The following is a 27,500-nucleotide window of genomic DNA, read 5'->3' as shown; positions in this document are numbered from 1 at the left end:
ACACAGACACAGACACACACACACACACACACACACACACACACACACAGACGCATGCGCGTGCACGCTTTGATGTGGCTCCCTGAGATTTATCCGAGGAACAAACACACTCCTATACAAAGGAGATGCTATTAGATTGCCAGGGTTTAGTGTGAAATGCCTTGAGAATAACCATTAGACTTGCTTGTATATCTTGTGAGAACGAGCGCGGAGAAGAAAAATAGCTCTGTGTGAGCGATGTTTCACGCAGATCTGAGAGGCAAACGCGATCTAAATGACCAGATGATTAAATCTGAAAAAAACACAATAACCACATTGACTGACTGAGGAGCTGAAATGAACAATGTCCTCGGAGAGATATGGAAACTTCCTTAATAAAAACAAAAACAAACGCAAACATATTGCATAGTAATTTCTGCTGCAGCGGCACAAAGCAGGGCCACACTGGTCACCCCCTCTCAGTGAGTGCGTTTACATGAGGATGAGGATCCTGGTTATGATTGGGTTTTTGAAGTATCCCGTTTTTGTGTTTGCATATGTAAACATATCCTGATTTCAGAAACCTGGATAAGCCCTTATCCTGGTTTTGAGAAACCCAATTATGCTAGCTGGAGTACTCCAAAAGAAATCGGGATGCTGTTACAAGTATACATCTTATCCCTGGTTTGTGACCGCTGCAGACCAGACTACCTGCGCAGGCTGCCAAGTCATAACAGAAACATTCAAACAATGGCAAGTTTGGCAACAAAAGCGTCTCACCTCTGTAATGTGATGAGGAGGAAACAGAGTTTTGTCTTTCGGTGATGAAAGAATTAAATATACTTGACAGTTTAGATGGGAGAAAACATCGAAATGAGGTGTTGTGACTAAAACGAAAGAAAGAAACGGCGCACGAATGGGGACAGACACCCGTGAAGAGGAAATCCCACACAGTCTTGGCCCAAAAAAGGTGAATGACATCACACGCCCAATACAAGCGAGCGTGCAGGGGATGCCGGTTTGTGTTGTAAACATCACAGGCGCAGTACCGGATAGTATTTATCATGTATACTGTACTGGGGATATGAATAACCAGATTTCTCTGTGTTCCATGTAAACGCCATAATATCCCAAATATGATCAATATCAGGATACGTCATATAACCAGGATACTTATGTCCATGTAAACGCAGTCAGTGAGAGTGAGATCTAGACCCCCCCCCCCCCCCCCACACACACACACACACACCACCCACCCACACATCCCAACCCACCCTCTGATTCACACTAAATTATTCGCCAGTGTTTTCTTTCACCGTTTCACATGAGTCAAAGGGGTTTGAGGAAACAGCTGCACTTCTATTAAGCGAGTGCCCGGCGGCCTTTCCTGGCCGGATGACGAGCGGCTCTCTCTTGCACATGTCACAGAACTGTGCTCGCAGGTCTTCACAGCCTTTCCAAAGTGCATTTTTTTAACACTGTATCTGGCAACGCTGTAGCCAGGAAGAGAGGCCATCTGCTGACGCTAACACAAGGCAGCAGTGCCCTCCAATCCTGACCCACCAGGACATCCGCTTCAGAGAGGCAGGCAGACAAGGACATGGAGCACCAGATCTTTTCATCACACACACACACGAGCAAACACACACACAGCGCACGCACGCACACGCACACGCACGCGCACACACACACACACGGGTGCGTGTCAGTGTGCCCAGTCGCTGTCATACAGACTGCAGGCAGTGTGAACTGTGAAGGCACCAGCTGGGCATAGACCGGCCCATACACACAACACGGCACACAGTGGGTTTTAGCCTGTGGTCCAACGGTAACCAGCACACTTAAATGAGTCCAAAGACACTGCTATTCATCATCTTTGAAATATTCAATGTATTTTAGTACGTTTCACTAAGGTGTCTAAGGCGATCTAAGGTGATCTAAATGGATCTGAAGTCACAGAGGATGTAGGGGAAGTTGAGTGACACGCTTCCCTGCTGTACTGTAATTCCGGTAGTCTTTGTACCGTGATAAGAGAAAGTATACTGATGTGTGATGGGAGAGTGTGTGTGTGTGTGTGTGACTGCACTCTGTGACACTGTGGCGTGGCAGACACACACACATTCCTCCACATTGGCCTTTTTCCACTTGGACATGCTGCAGACAGAGTCCAACACTAGAGCCTGGCATACAAGCACACACCTCCAATGTCACAACAGAGCCGAGCAGGACTGCTTGGACCAATAAAAGAGACACAATGGAGTCTACTACTGAAGCTTCACAGAGAGGGTTTGATCACTACCTGCAAGGTAGGAGAAAGGGAAGTGTGTCTGTGTCTGTGTCTGTGTGTGTGTGTGTGTGTGTGTGTGTGTGTGTGTGTGTGTGTGTGTGTGTGCGCACGGCACGCGCGTTTGTGTGTGTGTGTGTGTGTGTGTGTCTACAAAAACTTTGATTCTTCAAAGATTATCAGCAACTATCGTCTGTTTCACCTTGAACGACTTCTGGCTAAAGTTAGCTTTCTTCCCTCGGTAGCTTTATGCCAGCAGCGTGCAATCAACAAACAAGACGCTTCACTCTCTGCCAGACAATAAAACTGGAGCAGGCACAAAGTATTTTTGACGCGTGCCAGTTGCAGCATATCTGAGGTGAGTCTCCCCTGCCCGGTAATAGCTTGTTAATGTGAAGGTGTTTGCAATATTTCACCTCTTCGTTCTCGATCTTCAGAGTAGCCAGGCGAGACTGCAGCTGCTGGAACCTGAGTATGAGCTCCCCGTTCACCGGCGGCTGCACCGAGAGCTGACACACCTGGAGGGGAGAAGGAAGAGGCTCCATCACTGAATGGGAACATGACATCCCTACGAAAAGCTTGAGCTAAAATGGGATGCAGTCATCAGAATTCCTGCTCAATTACACAGCAAAGCCACAGTGATTAGCCGGCCTCAGTCTGAATGCAGAGGGCAGAACAATAGCTAGTAAACAGACATGATATCACAGAGGTGCGAGCGCCAGCCCAACAGTAAAACTCTTGACACATGTTGAGCTACTTGACTGCAGGGTGAGGAGTGAGACATGATTTGTTGTTTGCAGCGGCCAATAAAAGTTGATCTGGCAGCACAGACGCGGTAAAACGCTGCAATTAAGGAAAATCAGACCTCATTAAGTTTGAGACTTTTTTAACAACTTCTAATTCACTTCCATGCTGTGCTGTAGATGCACAAAATGTGCGGAGCGCACTGATCCATGGGAAAGAAAACATTGCAAAACGTACAATTTAGAACGTCATCTCTAAATGGCTGCATATAAAGACTTATTATTTACACTGTCTAGGGATGGGACAATGTGTCAAAATCCAATATATCGCAATGCAAAAAATGTGACAATACCTATGTGGAGCAGAAAAAATAAATTGCGATATTCGCTCCGTTTTATTCTGCTGTAGTAACCACAAATTAGTTATCTTGGCCATCACAATTTCGCAAAGTGCTCCATCCAAATTATATTACCGGTATTTGCACTTTGTAATGACATTTTTAAATTGTTTTTACATTCTAGCAAGACACTGCCCTCAAGCCAAATCCCTCTCTTTTCAGCGTAATTCCGAGTTAACAGCAAAACAATTTAAACGTTAACCATATTACGATCGGCGAATCTGATCATTGTCACTGAACTGCGCACCTCGTCTCCCATGTGAGGCTGGAACTCGAACTTGCTCGGCGGGCAGAAGGCGGAGGGGTACATCTCCATGAACCTCTGCCGGTCACTCCGAGGGTCCAGGCTGTCCACGGCGTTCTCCATGATGTCCAGACCCTCGTGGCGCGACGTCTCCAGGTTGTACTCGGCCGAGAGGTAGGTCCGCAGGGCCCGATTCAGGCTGGCGTGGTACCCCAGATCACAGCACTGCATGAAGGAAGGTTAAGAAGGTTAAGAAGGAAGATGAGTGGGAATCTTTTGACCAGCCTGTATGAAACTGTCCAGCACTCGACCAACATTATGCAAAACTGAATCAGTTGAAAGCTATTTTCTCTTATGTAATAGAGTGTTACAGAATGTTATACAGAGGTTAAATGAGGCCGGCCCTTAGCTACTCCGCACACATTCCCACTACTGAAACATTGTTGGCCATTAACTGAACAGTCTGGTACTTTCTGTGCCAGCAAGCCTGCATCTGTGTTACACAACCTGGATGTTACCTCCAGGAGTTAATGCTTCTTTTTAATAACTAGGACCTTGGCGGAGGTCTCTCCTGGGAAGAAAGACAGATACACACACACACACCCTAGACACTCACAAACACACACACACACACACACACACACACACACACACACACACACACACACACACACACAGTAGGACATGGAGGTTTGTGAGCAGAGCAGAGAGAGGACTAATTTCAGCAAAGTATGGCAGTGAAGGGAAGTTGCATTTCTCCTCAGCTTCAGTCTGGAATGCATAACCCCGAACGAACGCTCGCTAAAAAACCTGCCCTTCTCCCGTTTCCCTGGTAACGCCACAGAAAACGGTGCACTATATTTATTCTCTAACACAAATAATAACCCAGGTATGCCATATTATAAATAAGTCATGCTTATCGGTCTGGTTGTGGAAGGCAGAGGAAACAGCCCTGAGTGCTGAGTGAACGGACGGATGAGCGACAACAAACTAATTCACAAAAAAACTGGGTTTTGGGAACACTTCCATCCCCACTCCCACACACCACTCAGCATAGATGTAGATGGTCTGAGACCATCCCCAGTCCCACACTCCACTCAGCATCTAGATCAGTGCGCCCCCACCCCCCATCCCCCCGTCCCCGCCGAAACTGGCTCCATGCTTCCTCCGAGACATGGGCAGTTAGCCAGCCGCTTCTTTTCACCTGACAGGGGAAGCTTCACCGGTAGGACATAGCACGTGGGAGGTTCACGCTATTCCAACCGGTTCCCCTCCCTCCGAACAGGCGCCCTTAACGACCAGAGGAGGAACCACATTAGCAACCAGGATATTGCATGTTTTGGTGAAGGGGGTTCCTATATGAAGGAAACCCCCGGGAGGCACAGATAAAAAGTAGATTATTATATTGAAATGTTATTTTAGATTTAGAATGTTAATTTTCTATAAAAAACAATACATTTTAATGTAATTCCACGTTTATTTTTGGCCCTCGGCCCTCCACCCAGATTGAGTTTTGGCCCTTCATTGGAAAGAATTTAGGCACCCCTGGTCTAGATGGTCTGAGACCATCCCCACTCCCACACTCCACTCAGCATCTAGATGGTCTGAGACCATCCCCACTCCCACACTCACTCAGTGTCTACTCTAGATGGTCTGAGACCATCCCCACTCCCACACACCATTCAGTGTCTGCTCTAGATGGTGTGACACCATCCCCACTCCCACACTCACTCAGCGTCTACTCTAGATGGTCTGAGACCATCCCCACTCCCACACTCACTCAGCGTCTACTCTAGATGGTCTGAGACCATCCCCACTCCCACACTCCACTCAGCATCTAGATGGTCTGACACCATCCCCACTCCCACACACCATTCAGTGTCTAGATGGCCTAAGAGCTGTGGAAAGATGACAAAACCGTGACTTAGGTTCAAAAACATGCAGTGGAACTGAATATGGTGTCTGGGCTTTTAATGGTGACGTGAGGGGAAGAGAAGAGGGAAGAATCCTTTTTCATCGCAAAAGCTAATAAGCTAATAAATTTTCATTTCTTCCCGCTCTGTAATTTCCATCCCACAGTCTGGTGTCCTCACGTCTATTTTATGTCCCACAGTCTGGTGTCCTCACGTCTCTTTTATGTCCCACAGTCTGGTGTCCTCACGTCTCTTTTATGTCCCACAGTCTGGTGTCCTCACGTCTCTTTTATGTCCCACAGTCTGGTGTCCTCACATCTCTTTTATGTCCCACAGTCTGGTGTCCTCATGTCTCTTTTATATCCCACAGTCTGGTGTCCTCATGTCTCTTTTATGTCCCACAGTCTGGTGTCCTCACGTCTATTTTATGTCCCACAGTCTGGTGTCCTCACGTCTATTTTATGTCCCACAGTCTGGTGTCCTCACGTCTCTTTTATGTCCCACAGTCTGGTGTCGTCATGTCTCTTTTATGTCCCACAGTCTGGTGTCCTCACGTCTCTTTTATGTCCCACAGTCTGGTGTCCTCATGTCTCTTTTATGTCCCACAGTCTGGTGTCCTCACATCTCGTTTATGTATCAGGATCTGCTGCTAAACTCATCACTTACTCCTCGGACTGCCATTTTAAATCTCCTCCGTAGGCCTGTGAAAATAGCGGTGGAGGAAAGCTGCTAAAAACCTTCTGAGATGTGAAAAGCAATGTGAAGCAGCCTGCAGAAGGTCTGAGGCTGAAGTGTGTCTTGGCTTGAGGTGTGAACGCCTAAAGTGAGCGGCTCTGTTTATGTAAGAATCTCCCGAGCTTCTCCTTGTTCAAAGTGTTTACATTTTGTGTCAGATCTCTGGGAATGAAGTAGTGGAGGCAGTTCAGCAAGTTTACAACAGATTACTAATGGGGGGGGGGGATGCGGCGTCATATTCCTCACAGTAAAAAACCTTTTCTCCCCGTCTCTGTGTAGACAAGCAAGCAGAAGATTAGACTTCCTCGGGATAAAGCCGACAGCGCCACACGGTTTATACTTACATCAATTAAGTCCGACAAGTCGTGGATGTAGTATTTGAAAACGGAGGAGTTTGTAGCTTCGAGCGTCAGCAGGTACTCGTTCCGCGCTTTGATCGACTTCAGCTTGTTCTCCGAGTACTTGGCTTGACGCTGATGAGAGAATTAGAGAGAGAGAGAGAGAGAGAGAGAGAGAGAGAGAGAGAGAGAGAGAGAGAGAGAGAGAGAGAGAGAGAGAGAGAGAAGATGAGTTTAATGACTCAAGAATTGCTTGAAGTGATTGCGGTTTGACGTCTCTGCATGCGCTGCGCATCATAGAGCTCAAACGGCAAACAACAGCTTCAGTAAATACAACACTGTCTGGAGCACAAATAAGTTCACTTCAGTTTCAAACAGAAAAGCCAAAAAAGGGAAGAATGGAAAAAAACGTGGGTCTAAAAAAGGTGCCGGTCCTTCATCTCAACCGGGCTGGCATCTGTCTCAGCAATCTATCCTCATTCTACACTTCCTGTCCAAGCAGAAGGCCGTTAGTCACCATCCACTGACCAGTGGGCTCTGACTCAGAGACACACACACACACACACACACACACACACACACACACACACACACACACACACACACACACACACATTTTAGTACTTCCCAAATGCATTCTAGGAAGAGCGATGTGGAAAAAATGCCATTCCTGCGGCCATTAAATCATTTGTCACAGAGATTGAACAGAAAACAGGCCCGCTATGAGAAATACAAAGCCTGGTCATTTTGGCTGTGACAAGGCTTACAGTGTGCTTTCCATCCCGCGGGTCAGCGGGACCTCCGAGCGAAGCCCGGACCACGGAGGCTCGGTCCAGATCAGATCCAGTGACCATGAAGCCAAACACATTGTGAACGTGTTAGCACTTGAACGGTTCAGTAGTAGTAATATGACATTAGATGGTTTCTTGTGCCAAAGAAAAATGCCTAGCGGAAAAATGGCTGGTGTGACTAGTCACCGCTAATGGCAGAGTTTCTGAGATTCTGAAACCCTGGCGTTCTACTTTTTTTTCACATTCTGCATCAAAGGAACATTTCCACAAAATGTATTTCAGACACTGTATACATCATATACCATATATTCTATATTTCTACCTTCTCTTTCATCTTCTCGATCTTCTTGACGGAGCTGCGCCGCTGGTGCTTGTCCTCCAAGCGGATGCTGAAGACGGGATCGCCCCTGCCGATCTGCTTCTCCTCTTGCTTCTCGGCCTCCTTCAGCTTGCTCTCGGCGCTGATGCTCTCCGAGTGGTACATGTGGTAGGTTTTCATCACCTGCGCACAGACACAAGAGATGTTTGATGCTCTCTGAGTGGTACACGTGGTAGGTTTTCATCCCCTGGAGACACGGGTAATGTTGAGCAAGAGAAAAAGCAACCTCAAATTCCGTTTATCATCGTTTCATTTAGAAGACCAGGGAACGGCAGTCTCCTGAAAGCGCGTGGCCTCACTTGCACACTGTTGAGTTACAGGTTAACTTCAGGGAATGTCGAAGACAGACAAAGCTCAGAGGTCAGAGTGATTCTTCTCCACAGCCAGAGTCTGACTCTTTGAACCCACGACTAAGGCTTCCATCCTTTCACCCACCCACTCATCACAGATCGATTCAACTCGCCTCATAACAGGCGGTTCTTCTCTCCCCAAAACCACAAAGCAAAGACAGATTCTCTGCAGTCTTTTTCATGTGCGGCTCTCATACGACCACAAATCACTGCAGCTACATGTGACATGCTGCTTTCATTGCTGTGTTTGAAAATGAAACTTCACTCAGGGAGCCGGGTTACAGGGCTGTGCGGTATTAAGAGGAAAGTTGACCGCTCCAACCCCAGGCGGAGAGAGGGTGCCTCCCGCCTGGGGTGGGGAATGTCAGCGCGAAATGCCTCAGGGAATGCCTCAGCGGGGAAATGTCCCAGGGGAATGTCAGCGCGTCAGCAGGGGAACATAGACTGTAAAAGGGATGGACGTAGTGAGCGTCATCACCGAGTGGTTTGTCGACTCCCATTTTCGCTGCCATCTTGGTTTTTCGGAGCCAGAAGTGACTTATTTATTTGTAGCATATCTGCATGAGGGGGGGTTTAGCAGAGCCGCAGCGCTGCCTGCTATTGGTCTGTGATCGGCGAGCTGTGCAATCACTGGACAGACAACCTGTCAATCACTGCCAAAATAGTCTTTTTTTATCATCTATTTTACTATTTTACGGGTGTTATATTTAAAAAAAAAATGTACTTCCACATTGGCTTCAATGCGACCAAACGAAACTGCCCCCTTGCCAGGCAATCACCGAGCAATCCCTACCTCTACCACAGGAGGAGGGGTCGGGGGGCAGTCTGGGTCGGGACATCAGGTAGTGCCTAAACCACTTACAGACAGCTTTGCACGTGTGCCTTTGAAGTCCACACCGGTGATCCATGAGAATTAAAAACACACTGAAGGAAGAAAAAAAAGGTTTTCAAAGAGTTCTGACTTTAGTTTTTGCTGCAACTTTTCTTTTTGAAGAACGAATAAATAGATATACCGTAGCTATGAGGAGTTCATGCCAAAAGCAGAACTTATAGGTTTTTGTTTCTAATGGGTTCTGGTTTGAAACATGCAATAGTTCTGCATTGCACCTGCGTGGCTCTCTCTCTCTCTCAATTCACCTTTTTCACAGTGGCCATTCTGTGTCTAAAAGGCAGGAAGTAACACAGGCGCAACCAAAACATTAACGAGGGCCTTGGCACTGGAATACCTAAATGGATTGGAAGTTGGGGAAACCCCCGTTAATGTTTTGCTTGCACCTGTGTTACTTCCTGCCCTTTAGACACAAAATGGCTGCAGTGAAAAAGGCCAAATGATTTGTGTGTGTGTGTGTGTGTGTGTGTGTAGTCTATCATACTTACATAATGTAAATATGCCCTATCGTAAGGCCCATAATGGCTCAGTTGGAAAGTGTGTCTTACCCTTCTGCACACCCCCCACCCATCATCACACTGTGGCCACTTAGTGAGAAAGAATGGCAGCATACTGGCAAATGCATTAAGTTGATGGTGAGCGGCTGATTACAACTACGTCCTAAGGCTTGACTCATTGTCGTTGGAAGGCGATGGAGGTAACGTTACTCACACTCGGTGAATCCATTAGGCAGTGACTCAACAGCAGGTACAGCACAGAACACAAACAATGAGTTCATCAAGGGTCCAGAGACAGGACATCTTATAAAACGCTTTCTAGCACTTGGCTCTGAGTGGAGTAGGGAGAATGGGAGACGGACGGACATCTGGGGGCTCTAAGGACGGTACTGATGAATCACTGGCGGTGGGAATTTAGGACAAATATCCAGACAAATCCATGACACACACATTTGAGTCATGGCTTAGAAAACTCACTGACCCTCGCAGACACGTAAAAAATGATGCAGTAGTCACAGCTAACACATCAGAAGTGAGGCCACAATGAAGAAGAGCGCCCCATCCCTGCTCTGTATGCTGACAGAGGAGAAGAGAGGAGCAGAGAGGAGCAAAGAGGAGAGGAGAGGAGCAGAGAGGAGAGGAGAAGAGAGGAGCAGGGAGGAGAGGAGAGGAGAGGAAAGGAGAAGTTTGCCCTGTCCCTAAAGGATCCAAGAGCTACAGCCTTAAGCTTCTGGCATACTCTTCGCGCACGCGCTGGAGGCGGGGCTCCGGGGAGGGCGCACGCACTCTGCACAGGCCAAAACAGAACATACTCAGTGCTCAGCTCGCTCCTCCAGGCAGTCTGAAGGAAATTGAATGTAACGTTCCCAATTCTATGTATTAAATTCTAAAAAACGACCCTCAACATTTGGGAAGGCTAAGCCACACAACTAGTTCGTTATAATCGCACGTCATGCTTCAAAGGTGACTTTACAACGGTGAGGACTCAATCACAGCAGATATCCGCTGATAGCCTACCACGGAGATCTCACAGGCACAGGCAGCAAAACCTGACGCGCTGATAGAAAAATCTCCATGGACGCGCCGCGCTGCGCTCAGGCCTCACCCCCCGACACGCCCCGTGCGATGACGTCATAATCGCCGCGCGCCCTATGCGCTTGGCTGGGCGCGAAGAGTATGCCAGAAGCTTTACTCTCCTACAACTCTTGTTGCAATTCATCCATCCTGCCATCTCCAGCTAGGAATCGTCTTTAAAGCCTTCCACATGTGCAACCCACCAAACATGTAAAAACACTGGTGGGCACACTGTGGGAGATGTTTGTTTTTTATCTTTGAGTTCAGAGCTTGGTGTATTACATAGTCATAACAGGGTCAAACTCAATACATTATTTTGTTTAGCGCTTTTCACACTACATGCTCTTAGCCCGGGGCCTAAGCCCTGGGCTAAGATAACCCCAGGCTAACTTAGCCCCTTTTCACACAACACATTGTTAACCCAGGTTAACCTAAAACCAGGGCTATGTGATCCACATTGTTTCTTTACTTTTAGCCCTGTGTTTAGATGGAAAGTCGGGGTTAGGGGCTAACTAGCTAACTAGCTAGCCGGGGCTGAAGTCGGGGTTAGCCCACTTCGGAGTGGACCAGGATTGTGCATGTGTGAAAGCTTTCTTAGCTCTGGGCTAACAGCTCTCTTAGCCCCAGGCTAATAGACTGACTTAAGCCCGGCTAAGTGTAGTGTGAAAAGCCCTTTTGAGTTATTAATTACTAAAGCAAGAGTTAATTTTGAGCAGACTTCTTCTAATGTAAAACAGGTCTGCTGTAAAGCTAATGGGACTGGGTTCATAGTATTGGACTAAGAACATGGGCAGAAAATAGTCATTTTCCCTGAGGAACAGAGCAGCAACACAGAGAACCAGCGGTTTAACCTAGGATGAACAAACTCCAGCAAATTACAGTTCCACAGCCTGTATATATGCAGGACATGTGTCTGCACGAAACCTCCCCATTCAGTAAAAAATACAGACTCCCCCATCTGAAACTCTAAACATCGTTCCACCAAAATGGGTTATTTTTGTGCGAGTGGAACAACAGAGCAAAACTCTATTTGTTTTGAGCCCGTTGCCTCTGGTGGGGGTTGGCGTGACTGGAACCAGCGGAGAGATGGGTGACTGACCTTGGGCCCGGCACTCCTCACTTACTGGTCTGGAGTCTGCCACTGTTGTGTTTACTTTGCCGCTGCTTTTCGAGGACACTCCACACTTACTGGTCTGGAGTCTGCTGCTATTGTGTTTACTTTGCTGCTGCTTTTAGAGGGACATATTTAGAGGTGGACCAGACCTGTTATTTCACTGGCGGTGGCCTACATCGGGCCTGTGGCTTTCTGATGCAATAGTCACCCTATTGTGTGTGTGTGTGTGTGTGTGTGTGTGTGTGTGTGTGCGTGCGCGTGCGTGCGCGTGCGTGTGTGTGTCCTCCCACAGGGGCTATGCCAGGTCAAATCTGGAGTGTGGACTGCGGTGAGAGGATGACACACATGGAGTTGGAGTAACACGTGTTGTGTGTTGTGCACAGCCATCGGCTGGACGTGTGATGGCTGTAATTCTTCCATAAGTAACTGGAGACTCTATAGGCAAGCTGAACTCCTGTTCACCCCGTCTCGTGGGACGCCATAGTTACCGCTGCAGCTCAGGTCTCCATTGAGACGGATTAGCAAAGCAGTGCAGTGTTGAGGCAAATACAATGCCATTGATTGTCAATGAGGAGCAGCACGATTAGCTGATTACACACACACACACACACACACACACACACACACACACACACACACACACACACACACACACACACACACACACACACACACACACACACATCTGCATTATTACTAGATAACAAATACAATACTTTTAAACCACTGTCCAGTGTCCATTAGTCTCTCCCATAACTATTGTTAGTACTACTGCTAAGCAAATCATAATGCTTGCTCATTGTTTGCTGAGGTTGATGCCAGTGAGTGACCTAGAGTGACTTGTATGAACTGGAATTTATATGGCAGGTGAAATGGGCTTTATGCAATAAAATCAAGCCTTGATTTCATCCAATGACATCGCTACCTCAGAACACATTTAGCATCTAGTTAAACTGTTCAACAGCATGTGTGAGGCATGAAACTAAGCTAGAGGGTTACCAGGGCTGATTGCAGCAATTAAGGCAGTGGAATTAACTATTGATGTGTGGTCTAAGTTAAAGTACCTCGCTCTACCAAGGTCAGAGATACTCACAAACTAGCCTGGGTAAACCCAGCCCCCACGTGACCTGCTCTCAGACCTGTTCATAGTGACTGAGAACTCTGAGAGCAGGTCACGTGGGGGCTGGGTTTACCCAGGCTACTCACAAACCACTACAGGCAGCAAAGGCATGTACAGAACAGAGAGAGTACAGGGCCTTCACAGAAAACTAGAGTATGAATGTACAGATCATACTAACAGAAAACTAGACTGGGAATGTACAGGTCATACTAACAGAAAACTAGAGTATGAATGTACAGATCATACTAACAGAAAACTAGAGTGTGAATGTACTAACTGCAAAAGTGTTTTCTAGCAAGTGAAGTCTGCAGTCATTCTGGTGTGAAGGTAGGTATAAAGGTCTGTGGCCATGTTAAAAGTGCTATGTTTAGCAGTTTTAAGACCACTTCTACTATAATCCCAGTGTCTCAAAATCAATGTGGTAATGATTTAATATTAAAATGCCAATTGTAGTTCTAAGTTAGCTGGTGCTATAAACCACAGGCACATTAGTCCAACAGTAAAACAGTCATCACTACTTACTGTGTAAAGCTCATTTAGGACCTTCATCAAGTCTTCCTGGAGTTGAAAGGTTATTTCTTTGCTCTGAAAAAGAAACACAAGAGAGAAAAACATGAGGCGAATAGCCGAATACAGCAGATAACTATAATACTTGGAAAGAGTGTTTTTTTCTCTCTCCAAACAAGTAGTTTACACTTTGAAAATTACCTCAGTGTCACAACGGCTTTTTCAATCAAATCATCCAATAGGGCTTGAGTTTCAGTGTCCATATGCTGAACACATTATCTGGCTACCAAGCTCCATGTGAGAGATCTTCCCAAAATATGCTAACTTAATCATCTGCAAGCCACAGGACTGACTCAGTAACAGTATCAGACTCACGCCCACTTTAATGCATCCTACAGTGTGGGATACGACTGAACAGCTGTGCCATGATGGAAGGACAGAGATGCTTTTCCTATTAATTTGACTGTACTGCTTCTCATATTTCTTTCATACCAACTGACATATCACACGTTTATGGGATTATGAGTCATGACAATGCATTTTTAAACTCCTCTCCCCTGCAGTTGATACCATGCTACCTGGGTGATGTTACAGCCTTGGCCTGCACTTCCAAGTCTTCCTCTAACCCAATTATTCACAGACTAATCTCATTGTGGGAGCCGTTCCCAGCAAAAGGCTCTCGGGTCCTGACAGGGTCTCCCACCACCTAGGGTCGGCCACAGGGCTTGACTTCTGATCAGGAACTAGAGTGCATTACAGACTGCCATGTTAGACAAGTACTAAACCTAGTGTACTCACATCTATGACTGCTTAGGTGAATTATGTCTTGAGTCTTACTTAAAACACTGTTCTGTAAAGTGGTAATCATGATGAGAGATAAGTATTATTATTATATTTTTAGTTGGTATGTTATAGGAAAGTATGTTTATTATTTATTGATAAGGATCCCCATTAGCTGTGTGTGCACAATGGTGTTAGCTATTCTTCCTGAGCTGACGTCCCACTAAAACACAATATACATCCACAACAACACAGAGTTTAAAAGCAGGATATGATCAAATAAAAAGATATGACCCCTTTTTGCCCATCAGAGATTTTTGAACAATCCATCTGATGGCATCAGTGGAAGGATAGTGTCCAATGCAACTGTTTTCCTCTTTGATAATGCATCTGCCCCTCCTCTCAAACCAGCTAACTCCAGCTTTCCTGGGAAACACCATTTTAATGGTCTGAATAAAATAATGACATAAACTAGTCTCAAACTCAATCAACCTTCCTGTTACAGGGCATAGAGGCTACATGGTTCTGTGGGAGCTCTCTTCAAGCAAAACTATCCTTTAGTTTTAATAGCAGTCATTCAAATCCTGAACCGGTGTGTGCATGGCAACAATACCGAGAAACAAAATTCCATTTAGAAAACTCATTGAATGATGCATGGCATGTGATTTCCTGACTTGAGATGAGATGAGTCTCACAGCACTTTGGAGCCCTGCACACGTGTCTTCCTGTGGGTGTGGACAACAGGAGGGAAGCCTCTCTATTTAGGTCACAAACTTCCCTGATCCAAGTTGATCCACATCCGTCCGTCCGTCCGTCCTGCCAGCAGGGAAACGGGCCTATTCTCAGTTACTGCACTGAAAAGATTCTGCTGAAACTGTAACCGCACCAACAGAGCAGGAGTGCCAGGACAGAAGGAATCTCCCTCTTCCTCTCTGCGTTGGAAAACTCTTGTGCACAAACACAAGTTAGGATCCCTTTTCCAAGCCAAGTGTTGTGGCTCCTGCTGACTGGCTCACAGGTGGAGCTGGCCGCGGTGCACGGCGTCCAGGCATGAGGACAGACAGCAAAGAGGATTAGCCTCCTCTGTGTGTTCCTGGCCACCTCACCGGCTGGGCTCTGTAATTATAGCACCGTGTGTGTGTGTGTGTGTGTGTGTGTAACCTGGTCGATCGGCACCCTCTTCCTCGCCACCTGGACTGTCACTTCCCTGCTTTCTTTGTAGCACTTATCTAATCATAGGTCAAACAGCATATAAGCCTGGATAAGCAGAGCTTTAGAACAAGCTAAACTGGCCAGAGGCGCTCTCAGGTATGTTTGAGAATGGAAGGGATGAGGGAAAGAAAACTACAACAATAAGGTCATGCGGTTAAAATAGATTAAAAGATGGCTGGGTTCTTACCAGTGCAAATACTGTATCACAGCAGTTCTGTAGCCTAGTTAAACCTCACAAAAGAGTATGGTGCTGCAACTACACTTTTAAAGAGTGATGCAGTTTCAGTTTCAGCCCATCTCCACCTACCTACCTACCTACCTGTACCTACCTACCCCACTAGTTTTCATTTAATGCAATGAAGTGGAGAGAGCAGCAGTGTAGAGATGTGGGCGGGGCAGGAGCAGCTATCAAAGCAATCAGATTGTGTTGAGTCTGTCGATTTAGTTCACTAAGACCCTACAAAACATCCGATTTACAACTACTTCTGATTTTTAACCCCAGAAAAAAGCAAATGACTTGATTTAGCACCTACAACATCAGCAGTTCAACAAACGTACATAGAGGTAATGACTCATATTGTGTTCTATATCAAACAACACCTAGATATTGGTTAACATAAAACAAGTTTTAGTTTGTGCCTGATTGGTCCATCTTCTCATACTACAAACGGACATCATGCGACATGGGCGGGGCTGACCCTGCTTAAAAATATATCTCTTCATAATAACTCCCCGGCCATGTGACGCGGACATAAGCCCGCTCCTCTCTAGGGAAAACCATTAGTAACCCTCAGGTCAGGGGGGGGAGAACCTTTTGACTGTTTGTCAGATCCAACACTTGTCAGCCCTTGTCCACTGAGGAGACTGGGAAGTGATCCTCAGAGAAAAGCCTTCTCAGAGATCAGGAGGCCAAGACACAGCTCAGCTCATCCGAAGGCAGGAAGAGGGGATGAGAGAGGAGGGAAGGTGAGGGGAGGGAAGGTGAGACAGGTAAAGATAGAGAGATGAGAGAGAAAGAGAGGTGGAGACTTCCTGCACATACATACATTCAAGGCTTGTTTACATTGCTTGAGATGCCTCTAGCCAGAAACACATCAACAACACTCCAAAGAACTAGTGGCCACGATGGTAGAGTGTGACATCGCCCCACTGTCGCCTTTTTCACAGCCAAAACATTTCACTACAATACTACAGCAGACGAGCAACGAGCAGGTACATTCTGCGCCTGCTGAGACCTGATTCATGAAACAAAGCAGTGTTTGTCTACGCTCACCACTTAAATGGTTTTGTAAAATAACTACTTCTAATCAAGAATATGTTTAAAAGTTATAAATGGCACTGGCTTTGTCAGCTCTTGTCTGGTCTTTTGCTTGTGGAAGAGAGGAAGAGCCAAAGGTGGAAAAATAAGGGGAAATCTGACTAAATGATGCAGCGACAGGGTCAAGGAAGGGACTTTAGCGAAGGCACATCTATTGGAATGATCAAATGCGGTAAAGTTGGAAAATGAGCAGAGCGTTTTGTGTGTGCCCTCTCTTCTCCTCCACTGCTTCTCTACCAGCTGACCTGACCAGCCAATCAAAGTGATTTCTCTCACCGACGGCGATTCAACGTTGTTGAATTGTCCGGAAAAGCCGCCGACAAAGCCGACTAGTGCCAACGGCACGGCGGGACACACCGCAAATAATAGGGTGGCCGACGCCGATTAAGATGTCTGAGGTTTGAAGAAAGAGTCACACCTTTCACAGGGTTGTTAACAGTGTTTCTCAACATGGGGTCCGGGGACCACAAGTTGTCCTTGAGAGGGGTTCCAGGGGGGCCCCCAGCAAGTTCATGAATTGTTAAACTTCGCCATTATTTCATTTAGAAGACGTTAACGCAATTAGAGAATGTAGAAGAATGACTGTTTTGATCATAGCTTCTCTGATATCTCTCTACCGACAGTAGAGATAGTCATGGAATTCTGAACAAAATCATATTACAATAAAAAATATTCTCAGATTTGGGTCTGAGAGACAAAATCTAATAAAAAGGTGGTCCGTGGTTCTAATGTGGACGTATTTAAGGGTCCCTTGATACAGAACAAGTTGAGGAGCATTGGTTTACTAGATACTGTGCGGTGTAACCAATGTCATGATTTAATTTGCAAGACACATACCCCCTTTCATTTGAAAGGAACGTCAATTGGGGGTTTCCAATACTGTCTAATTCATTGAAAGCTTGGTACAAATGGCTTTTCCCTTTTAAGCGCACACCATCTGTATTCTAACCACATTACAGGATGAAACCAGCTCAGAGAGGAGGAACTGACTGAGGCTGTGATGGGTTTCATATCGCCACTGACATTAAATCATCCTATAGAGAAGCCAGTTAGACCCTGCAGGGTGTGTGTGTGTGTGTGTGTGTGTGTGTGTGTGTGTGTGTGTGTGTGTGTGTGGCACGCAGCGCACCATACAGATCTGAGAGTCTCGTCACAGTTACAGTAATGCCTTAGCTATTGCAGACACACTTTCATCCTAACCACACACATGTAGAAAACAGACACACATCACACAGTGGAGATATGCGGTAGAAGATCTGACTGACAGGGCCTTTAATGGATTCCCAGCATGGTTTTGATCCAAATGACACGATATAGTGATATATAGTGCTTTAATCCAAATGTTAACACATAGCATCACTAAACTGCTGTACGTCGCTTCCGCTCTGCTTTAGTGTAGCAGTTAAAACGTGCGATCATAAAAAAAAGAGATAACAGTGCCAAACGCATGCCGTATGTGTGGAAGAGGCTCAAACCGTCTCCGGCTTTGGGAAATCCACCTTGTAGCCACAGAATGTGACTTCCATAAATAAAACAGGACAGAGTAAAACAAAGAGCCGGTTGTATAAATAATGAAAACTAAATACATGTGATAAGATCTGTCCAAGCGTAAAGAGAAGAGAGAGACGTTTAACTCTTGCATCCCAACAAGGAAAGCTCCAGCCAAAATCAGGTCTCTCTGAAAATCTCTGGGGCCCCGTACTGAAGAAACAAACAGAACCACAGGTCTTAATTCTGAACATGCCAAATGGCAAACGGAGTGTGTGTGCGAGCTCTGGGTTCCTCCTCATGCTGTTCTACCTCCCGTCCCGGCCTGACACCAGAAGATAGAAGGACATGAAAACAGCGGGCTTTGATGTGTTGGAAGGATGACAACGGTACAGCTGTCTCCTCTGCGAGCTGCGAGGGAGCCCGTGTAACATCGGGGGCTTCTCTGTTGTTTGTGTCTCGTTACAGGAGCTCTGCTGAGATCAAAGACTCGGGGACGCGCTAATTACAGGGTGAGGGGGCGTCTGAGGTCCCCTATGAACCAGGACCCCCCAACCAGGCTGTCGTTTGTCTGAAAAATGTCACCTGGATTCCACGGAGAATGTCAGCGACACGCTTTAAAGGGGCCATGGCGATATACTGCAGGCTTTCATGTCACATGATGCAGTATGAGGATGTTATGAGTTATTATAAAACGGCTCTCTCAAATCAAGCAATCTGATTGGTTCACAGCCATTGTATAAATCCAATAACCCACTCCAATAACCCATGGCCATGGGTTATTGGTTGCCATGGCAACTCTCTTACTAAAAGCCTTTGGTTACCTAAAAAAAAAACAAATGGCGGAGACAGCTGTCAGATCCTTGTGAATCGATCTTCGCTTATAACTTTACTAATACTTCGCAGAAAATTATGTTTTGTACAAGAATAGATGCGGGCTAATGTCTTCTTTGCAAAAAAAAAGGCTGTTAACCCCGCATTTAATCCCGTAACGTTAGTTGGTGTCGGGCTTTGCAGAAAGCACTCAGCTTCTCAGCAAGCGCTGAGAATGCAGCGCTGCGCCCGAGCTGCCTGTCGGGGTTTCCAGAAAGCTCTCAGCTTCTCAGCAAGCGCCAGGATTGGCCAATGTCAACTTCAGTCTCCAGAACGATCCAATCAAATCACCCGCACGTCTATCTTCTTGCTAGAGGTCCCGCCTTACAGTAGTGTTTCAACTGACTCTATCAGAATACCATGCCAGTCGGACTTATAGTATTATTATTATATTTATATTATCATACTTGGAAACCGTTTTATAAAAGCAATATAGCACTCGAGCAGCGTGTGTTGTGGCATATATCCCGCTGATCAGTTGTTATCCCACTCGGCCTGCGGCCTCGTGGGATAACAACTGATCAGCGGGATATATTTGCCACAACACACTAGCTCTCATGCTATATTGCTTAAATATAAATATAGTGCAGGCTTTCATGTCATATGATGCAGTATGAGGATCTTAGTTAGGAGTTAATATAGTGGTTTCAGAGCTGCATGGGGAAAGCAAGAAGTGGGTATGGGGGGAAATAAGTGGGTAGGGGAGAGAGTCTATCATTATGATCATCAATGTGGGTTGGGTCGGGGGGAGTAACGAGAGAAACATCTGAAAAAGCGGCTCTGCCTGTTTCACATCTGGTCTCATTAGCAGAATCATGAGCCTCTAACCACTATCAAAAGGAAATGAGTGTTGCAACTTCCTGTTTGTGTGTTTTGGGGGTGCGGGCGAGTGCGACGGACCACACCGATCAGATGAGACCGCAACCATCAAGAGACGTTAATTGCTTTGAACACGAATAAAAGGACCCTCACTTTTTACTGTCTCAATCTGGAAGATAGATCTTCAATGTTTGCAGTAAAGTGGGAGAGGGGGAGGGAGGGAGATAGAGAGAGAGAGAGGAGAGAGGGAGGGAGAGAGAGAGAGGAGAGAGGGAGGGAGAGAGAGAGGAGAGAGGGAGAACAAGAAAGACAGAATGACAGAAAGAAAGAAGAAAGTGGGGGATACAGAACAAGTCTCACAGGCTATACTGACACAAAGGCCCGGCTCAGCACAAGCGGAGCCGCTTAGTAATTTGGGCCTGCGGTGAGTTCATGTGACTCGGGCTGCATAGGAGAGCTCATAATCTGTTTGGGAGTAGTCGTCTTTGCGGCACAGCAGGCGGCGGGGCCTGGGTTTGGGTCACGAGTCCACAGGCTTCAGATGGAGGAGGGTACTGGCGTATTGTAGCCATGATCAGAGCCTCTAGGCTGGGTTTGGGTCACGAGTCCACAGGCTTCAGATGGAGGAGGGTACTGGCGTACTGTAGCCATGATCAGAGCCTCTAGGCTGGGTTTGGGTCACGAGTCCACAGGCTTCAGATGGAGGAGGGTACTGGCGTACTGTAGCCATGATCAGAGCCTCTAGGCTGGGTTTGGGTCACGACGAGTCCACAGGCTTCAGATGGAGGAGGGTACTGGCGTATTGTAGCCATGATCAGAGCCTCTAGGCTGGGTTTGGGTCACGACGAGTCCACAGGCTTCAGATGGAGGAGGGTACTGGCGTATTGTAGCCATGATCAGAGCCTCTAGGCTGGGTTTGGGTCATGACTCGAGTCCACAGGCTTCAGATGGAGGAGGGTACTGGCGTACTGTAGCCATGATCAGAGCCTCGTGTGCACTACTGTAGTTCACAGAGCCCAACCGCAGAGCTGCAGCACGGCTCCTTCATCCCATCAAACCCTAAGCCCAGCGAGCATATTCTATCTCCCAGCTAAATATACACTTTGTCAAATGAATGATCTGAATGAAAAGTGAAATATTGTTGATATAACATGAAGCGACTGGGGACACTGCTGCCCAATATGACCACTGTGTAGAATCTGGATTGTATTAGTGGTGAGCGGTTGAAACTTCTATTTTGTTGATCAAAGAAAATGTCAGATCTGGCTCAATGTAGGAAAGAACCACTTGAAATTAACTCTTTCATTACTTTTTACCTCATGGAAAATGGAATAACTTTCATGGTGAGCTCATCCTGCACTACTAAGTGTAAATGTACATTTCTAACCAATAAAACCATGAGATATTTTAAGAATCCCGCCCCTCCAGACCACACCCCCATTCAATTACATAGCCTTTCTCTCCTTGACTGATATTCCATTGGTTGATACTTTTGAATGATTCCTCACTGCGTTATGTCCCGCCCAAACATCCTGTTTCAACAGGATATGCTTCAAATCAAGGAAGTAAAATATGCCATTTGGGGTGAGTGGGGGGGGGATGAGCCAGTCATAAAAAAGGAAAGTATTTGAGAAAGTGGGAGGTGGAGAGACACGTAGAGAAAGTGTGAGAGAGAGAGAGGCAGGTAAAGAGGGTACTGTGGGTGTTTCTCCTCGCTCACCTTCTTGAGAAGCCGTGTGGAGTCCTCGCTGATCTGCATGAACCTCATGATGACGTTGTTGAGGTAGATGTCGCTCAGTGTGGCGTGGTCCTTGCTCTCCCTCCTCACCTGGTTCAGCAGCAGGTACCAACAGTTGACCGGGGACAGCAGGTTCTGGTCTTTCCTACACGGACCAAGGAAAACAGTCTGGTATCAATACAGATTCCTGAAGAAAATGACTAAAGATTATTTGTGGTTAATAACAAGCGTTCTGCGCTGCAGCCTGCACCTGCGTGACACCTATAGGAAGGCGGATATACAAACCAGGTACATGAAAAAAGCAGCGGTTGAGAAAACGAGAAGAATGTTTTGTCCTTCGCTTAACCAGCTGACCAGCCAATTAGAGTGATTTCTCTCACCGACGACGGCGATTCAACATGTTGAATTGCCCGAAAAAGCGGTCGACAAGGCTGACTAGAGGCAACGGTGTGGGATACCCGGCCAAGCCTAGGGCCACAGATGCTCACCGATGCTCTAGATTCTAGGGCATCAGACTGACTATGGCCTGACTATCGGGTTAGTGTGTCCTGGACTTTAGAGGTGGGGGGGGGGGGGGGGGGGGGGACATTTTTGCAACTGAAAAACTGTAAAGCAATGAAGCATACTGTACCAATGCACTGAAACAGGAAGCACTGAATGAGCAACACGAAGATTTTTTTTTAATTCTCGTTATTGGTCACTGAAATCCTGCCATGGATGTGTTTGTGGTCTGTGCATGTTTGTGTGTGTGTGTGTGTGTGTGTGTGTGTGTGTGTAGTACACACACATATGTGTCGTCAGTGTCGTAGCCTCTCTCTCTCTCTCTCTCTTTAGACCATCTTTGCCATCTGCACAAGTAGATGAAGCCTTGTCCGGCCAACACGCCTCACCTAGCAGGATGTTTTGAAACAGTGAAAGTGGATCAGGGCCCGTCACAAAAGTAGTAAAGGGTTGCCTCATACGCCTCCCTTGGTGTTAAGTGCCCCATATATTGCTGGTTCTGGAGCTAAAAAGCTCACCATATATATATATTATAGGGACTATGCATTGCATCTGAACTGAATACTTTGTATCTGTGACATTTCTGGGCCACAGCACACACAGCTAGGGAAGAGTGCGCCATAAGCTTTAAATACGAATGAAGTGGGAGAAGTTATGGGCACACTAAAAAGTTAAACACTAAAGTAAAGCAAAGTTGAAAAGTGGAATTACACATTAACCGCGACAGCAAAAAGACAAGACGGAAAAAGAAAACTTGAGAAACCTTGGGGCGATGGAGAAAGATAGAGATCTATTCTGGATGCAAGAGAGCGTGAAAGCAAAAACCAGAGCTGGAGCCTGGGAGCTGCTTCCGGTGGCGCGTGCCTGCTGCTTCCATGCAAACTGGAGGACACTGTCCAGGCCGCAGTGAGGCCTGTGTAAGCACCGGCCCACAGTGAGGCCTGTGTAAGCACCAGCCCACAGTGAGGCCTGTGTAAGCACCGGCCCACAGTGAGGCCTGCGTAAGCACTGGCCCACAGTGAGGCCTGCGTAAGCACCGGCCCACAGTGAGGCCTGCGTAAGCACCGGCCCACAGTGAGGCCTGCGTAAGCACCAGGCCACAGTGAGGCCTGCGTAAGCACCAGGCCACAGTGAGGCCTGCGTAGGCACCGGCCCACAGGCTCACTTCCTCCAGTTTCATCTAGAACATTCCTCCCGCCCGCTGAAGAGCAGCCCACAGAGCGTAACCGGGCCTGGGGTCAAGTCCTGCAGGAACCATATGGAGAGTCGCCTCTGCTCTCCCCTCCACGAGGTTAGCCCTGCGTGGACACTGGACAGGCAGCACTTGTCAACACAACAGGTGAAACTGTGCACCCGGCGAGCGACCCGGCCCTGAACCGACCTAACAGTACTGACGCAGCATCTGCTGCAGGGCCACACCAACTATGCACGGCATTTCTCCTAATGAATAACTGATACAAACATGACTGCCAGCTGCAATATTCCGTCTCGGCACTCCCGGGCACATGTCAAAAACAGGACGCAAACGACATGTGACAAAGACGGAGCCGAACGCACCACCGCACCGAGACGAAGGAAACGTCCGAGAGCTGCTGTAGAGAAAAGTCATTTTTCAAAGACAGGCAGAAAAACAGTGAAGGAAAAATCCAATTTGGCTAAAAGCTGAGCGATGTAGTGGAGCCACGTGAACACAGGCTGTGTGTCCTTTAGGAAGGGGAAGTTAGCAAGAGAGAAAAACAAATAAGTAGCACAGAAGCAGAGCTACAGCTCGGGGGACGGCTGGACAGCATCAGCCACACTCTGTCAAAGTGCAATCACCATCAATCCTTCATAATGCATCAGAAGAGTGGACTATGCTCTGTCTATGTCACTGAGTCTAGGTGTGCCTGAACTGAAGGAAGTGCTTGTGTGTGTGTGTGTGTGTGTGTGTGTGTGTGTGTGTGTTTATTCATTCATGCTTACCTTTGCGTGTGCACATGCATAATGTCCAGGTGGCCACTCAAATGAAGTTGGACGTAGCGCAGCATGAGCCTAGCATATAAGAGTATTAAATAATCTACTGGCTTTCCACAGCAGTCCTTTGCTTCCACTTGATGTCACTCTGCCTACAGTGTAGCTGCCGCCATTTGGCTCCACTCTTTCAATCAATATATTCGGGTTAGTTTGATTTAGGGATGCAAAACGGCACAAGTGAAAGCAAGCTGTTGAGTCGATGTCTCGTCATAAATGCTGGGCTAGCTGGCTGGGGGCGTGGTCAGGGTGGGGTAAATCCCCCCGTTCTCCCCATTCAGCATAGCTAGCATTTAGCTGCTAGCCCAGCCCAGGCAGACACGATCGGGGATTTAACCCCCGCAGTAAACGCACATCTGAACAGACGTCTATATACCTAGAATCCCCAATCCTGCAGTGTAGAGCCGCAGCACCATCCTTTGGTGAGTCAGCCCATTGAGATGTATGGGGGGGGTTTTACCCCACCCACGCGCCTGCCGTAGTAACATTTTGTGGGTGCTCCCACACAGACCGACTGTCTCTAGTGGCAGGATTCAGCAGAACAGTGACCTGTTCTGCTCTGCTCCAACTCAGATCAGAACTCAAAAAAGTTACATTTAGTAAGGCACACAACAGATAGTGAACAAAGGTACAAAGGTAGGAGAATTCTCCATCATTCTTTTACATGACATCGTGCTTTCGGGAAATTGAAAGCCTACGAGACCAGAACACAGGAATGGAGCAGCAGAATAAATTCAAAAACACAGCAGTTGGGGTGAGCAGAATTACAGATTAGGTTTAGAGAAACTCCGGGGGAAGTCATTGGATGGACCCAAGCGTCCCCACGAATATCTCAACAGCTCCTGAAGCGCCGCACGACACGTGTTGGTTAATGCAGGTGACCTCCTGTATCAAACTGGAGGCCCACAGCTGGGGAAGGAGGGAGAGAAAAGGGGGATTGTGAGGAGAGAGAGAGAGAGAGAGAGAGAAAGGCAAAATAACCTCTGGGAGTCTGCTTACCCAACATAATGGCAGGAAACTCTCTCAATGTCATGGTTTCCCCCCCTTAGCCGGGGCCGGAATGAGGTCAGACAGACACACAGACCAGCGGGGGCCAAAACACAGGTATAAAAGAGGAGAGGAGAGTAGTGTCCAGCAGAGGGAGGGAGGGAGGGGGAGGACTGAAAGAGAGAAGTCATTATAGCAACTTAACTCCACACAGCGAGTGTGTGCGTGCTTCTGAGTGTGTGTTCTGTGTGTCCGTGCAGTCTGAATCCAGGAGGCAGTGGGTCAGTGTCAACATATTTGCACTCTCATACAGTAGCAGAGCGCTGACAATGAAGGATATTAGCACTTCAGTATGCGGCACATTGAAATGGGAGCTGTTATCGGCAGCAGACGCAAAATGGCAAAGTCCCCTAGTGGCTCACTGATGATAACATCTTTCATTAATAAACGGCGCTGTAGTGGTCTTTATAGCAGCTGCACAGTGCCTCACATTCACGGGATTCATTCATGTCATGGCTACCAAAGACATGTGATAACTGCAAGAGCTTAATGTCCAACTAACCCCCCCACCGAAAAAAAAAAATATGATCTGTCAGCTCCATCAAAACTCCATCAGTGATGTTATCCAATATTGTTCTCTCAATTTATGCTGCCCGTCGAAAAATGCTCGTGCCACCCTATCTGTAAAGAGGAGACTTGTGGGTATAGAACCCATTTTCATTCAGATATCTTGCAGAGAGCTCAAGGGACCCCTTTGAAAATGGCCATGCCAGTTTTTCCCTAGCCAAAATGTATGCTAACTTGTATTTAGCCCCCCCCCTTCCCGACAAGCTAGCATGCCATAGTTGGTACCACCAATAGAGACAGCCCGCATGTCTGGGAATGCCCACAAAATGTTAAACGGCTGGCGCGCGAGTGGGGTAAAACCGCCCATATATCTCATGGGCTGACTCACCAAAAGACGGTGCTGCGGCTCTACAGGTTTGGGGGTTCTAGAGCAGAACACAAGACGTCTGCTCACATTCTAACTTTGCTGAATGGATAGAACAGGGTTTTTTACTCCACCCTGACCACGCCCCCAGCCAGGCTGAGCCAGCTAAACCAGCGTCTATGACGACACGTGGCCTCAACCTATTGATTCATTGGGTCTTCTAGTTTCATGTGACACCAGATACTTCACTCTGGTTTTAAAACTGAGCCCACTACAGCCATTTGATTGAAATCGGGAGAAATTACCAATCGGGAGCACAGCAGGAAAACGGGTAAAAAATAGGGAGACTCCTGCAAAAATCGGGAGTGTTGGCAGGTATGCAATTGAAGGTCATCATCACTGTATCAACTTGTATTGATTTCTCTGTGGGTGTCATTGAAATATTAAAAACACAATATCTACTTGTATCAGTGCATCAGTGAATCATCCGGTCAATTCCAGGCAAAATTGGTATTTTCCCGATGGTATTTGAACGACAATATCATCGGCAATGTCCCTCTCTTGCCGCTCACGCTCAATGTACTGTACAAGGTACTGTTATGTACAAGACTCAATGTACTGTACAAGGTACTGTTATGTACAAGACTCAATGTCCTGTACAAGGTACTGTTATGTACAAGACTCAATGTACTGTACAAGGTACTGTTATGTACAAGACTCAATGAATGTACTGTATAAGGTACTGTTATGTACAAGACTCAATGTACTGTACAAGGTACTGTGATGTACGATTCCAGCTGGCGATGAGAGCTAGGTTGCTCCATGGTTTTGACAACAAGCCATTTGAGCCCTGAGGGAGACAACGAGGAAGTCCTTTAACCAGAAGCTTAATTCTGTTTTTTTTAAAGTGTCCTATTTAAGATGGTCCCAGGGGCGGCTTGGGCAATATAAATAATTCAATTATTCCTCTGCTTGCCATCCCCATGTCCCTCCTTGAACAAACTCATGCATAATGTCTGGGTGTGTGTGTGTGCATGTGTTTGTGTACATGTGTGTTTAAGGGGGAGAGTGAGAGAGAGAGAGAGAGAGAGAGAGAGAGAGAGGGGAGAACGTTTGCCCATATTTGTTCATTTGTGTGTGTGTGTGTGTGTGTGTGTGTGTGTGTGTGTGTGTGTGTGTGTGTGTGTGTGCGTGTGTGCGTGTGTGTGTGTGTGTGTGTGTGTGTGCGTGTGTGCGTGCGTGTGTTCTGCAAACAGCCACTGCAACACAAAATGGACTAGCCCAAATGAACTGAATGACACTCCCAGGAACGGCTGCTGCGTGCTGGACACCACAATGTAGGCCTGTTGTTTTCTTTAAGGTTAAATAAAGGTTTTAGGTTCAATAAAGAACTCATTGAGTTTGAATCTTTCTGAAAGGCTTGTATTCCACTGCTGCCACTTCAGAGTCATGATTGACCTTCCACTTGAGTCTTGCCACCAGGTTCCT

At 46.9% G+C, this 27,500-nt stretch overlaps 1 protein-coding gene across 6 annotated transcripts in view; it reads right to left on the bottom strand.

Moving 5' to 3' along the window:
• Window positions 1-27,500, bottom strand: part of srgap1a (SLIT-ROBO Rho GTPase activating protein 1a) — a 110,329-nt gene that overhangs the window by 36,848 nt on the left and 45,981 nt on the right. For all 6 annotated transcript variants that reach the window (XM_083654990.1, XM_083654991.1, XM_083654992.1 and 3 more), the window contains exons 3-8: window positions 21,566-21,728; window positions 13,371-13,433; window positions 7,748-7,927; window positions 6,641-6,769; window positions 3,652-3,873; window positions 2,680-2,781 (exon numbers count right to left, since the gene is read on the bottom strand). In XM_083654990.1, coding sequence (XP_083511116.1) covers window positions 2,680-2,781; window positions 3,652-3,873; window positions 6,641-6,769; window positions 7,748-7,927; window positions 13,371-13,433; window positions 21,566-21,728 — 859 coding nt within the window. The remainder of the gene's footprint in view (window positions 1-2,679; window positions 2,782-3,651; window positions 3,874-6,640; window positions 6,770-7,747; window positions 7,928-13,370; window positions 13,434-21,565; window positions 21,729-27,500) is intronic.

This window comes from Poromitra crassiceps, assembly GCF_964638095.1.
Source record: "Poromitra crassiceps genome assembly, chromosome: 18".
NCBI classification, from domain to species: Eukaryota; Metazoa; Chordata; class Actinopteri; order Beryciformes; family Melamphaidae; genus Poromitra; species Poromitra crassiceps.
The sequence above is the reverse complement of the archived record's forward strand: the minus strand, read 5'-3'. Positions and strand labels throughout refer to the sequence as shown.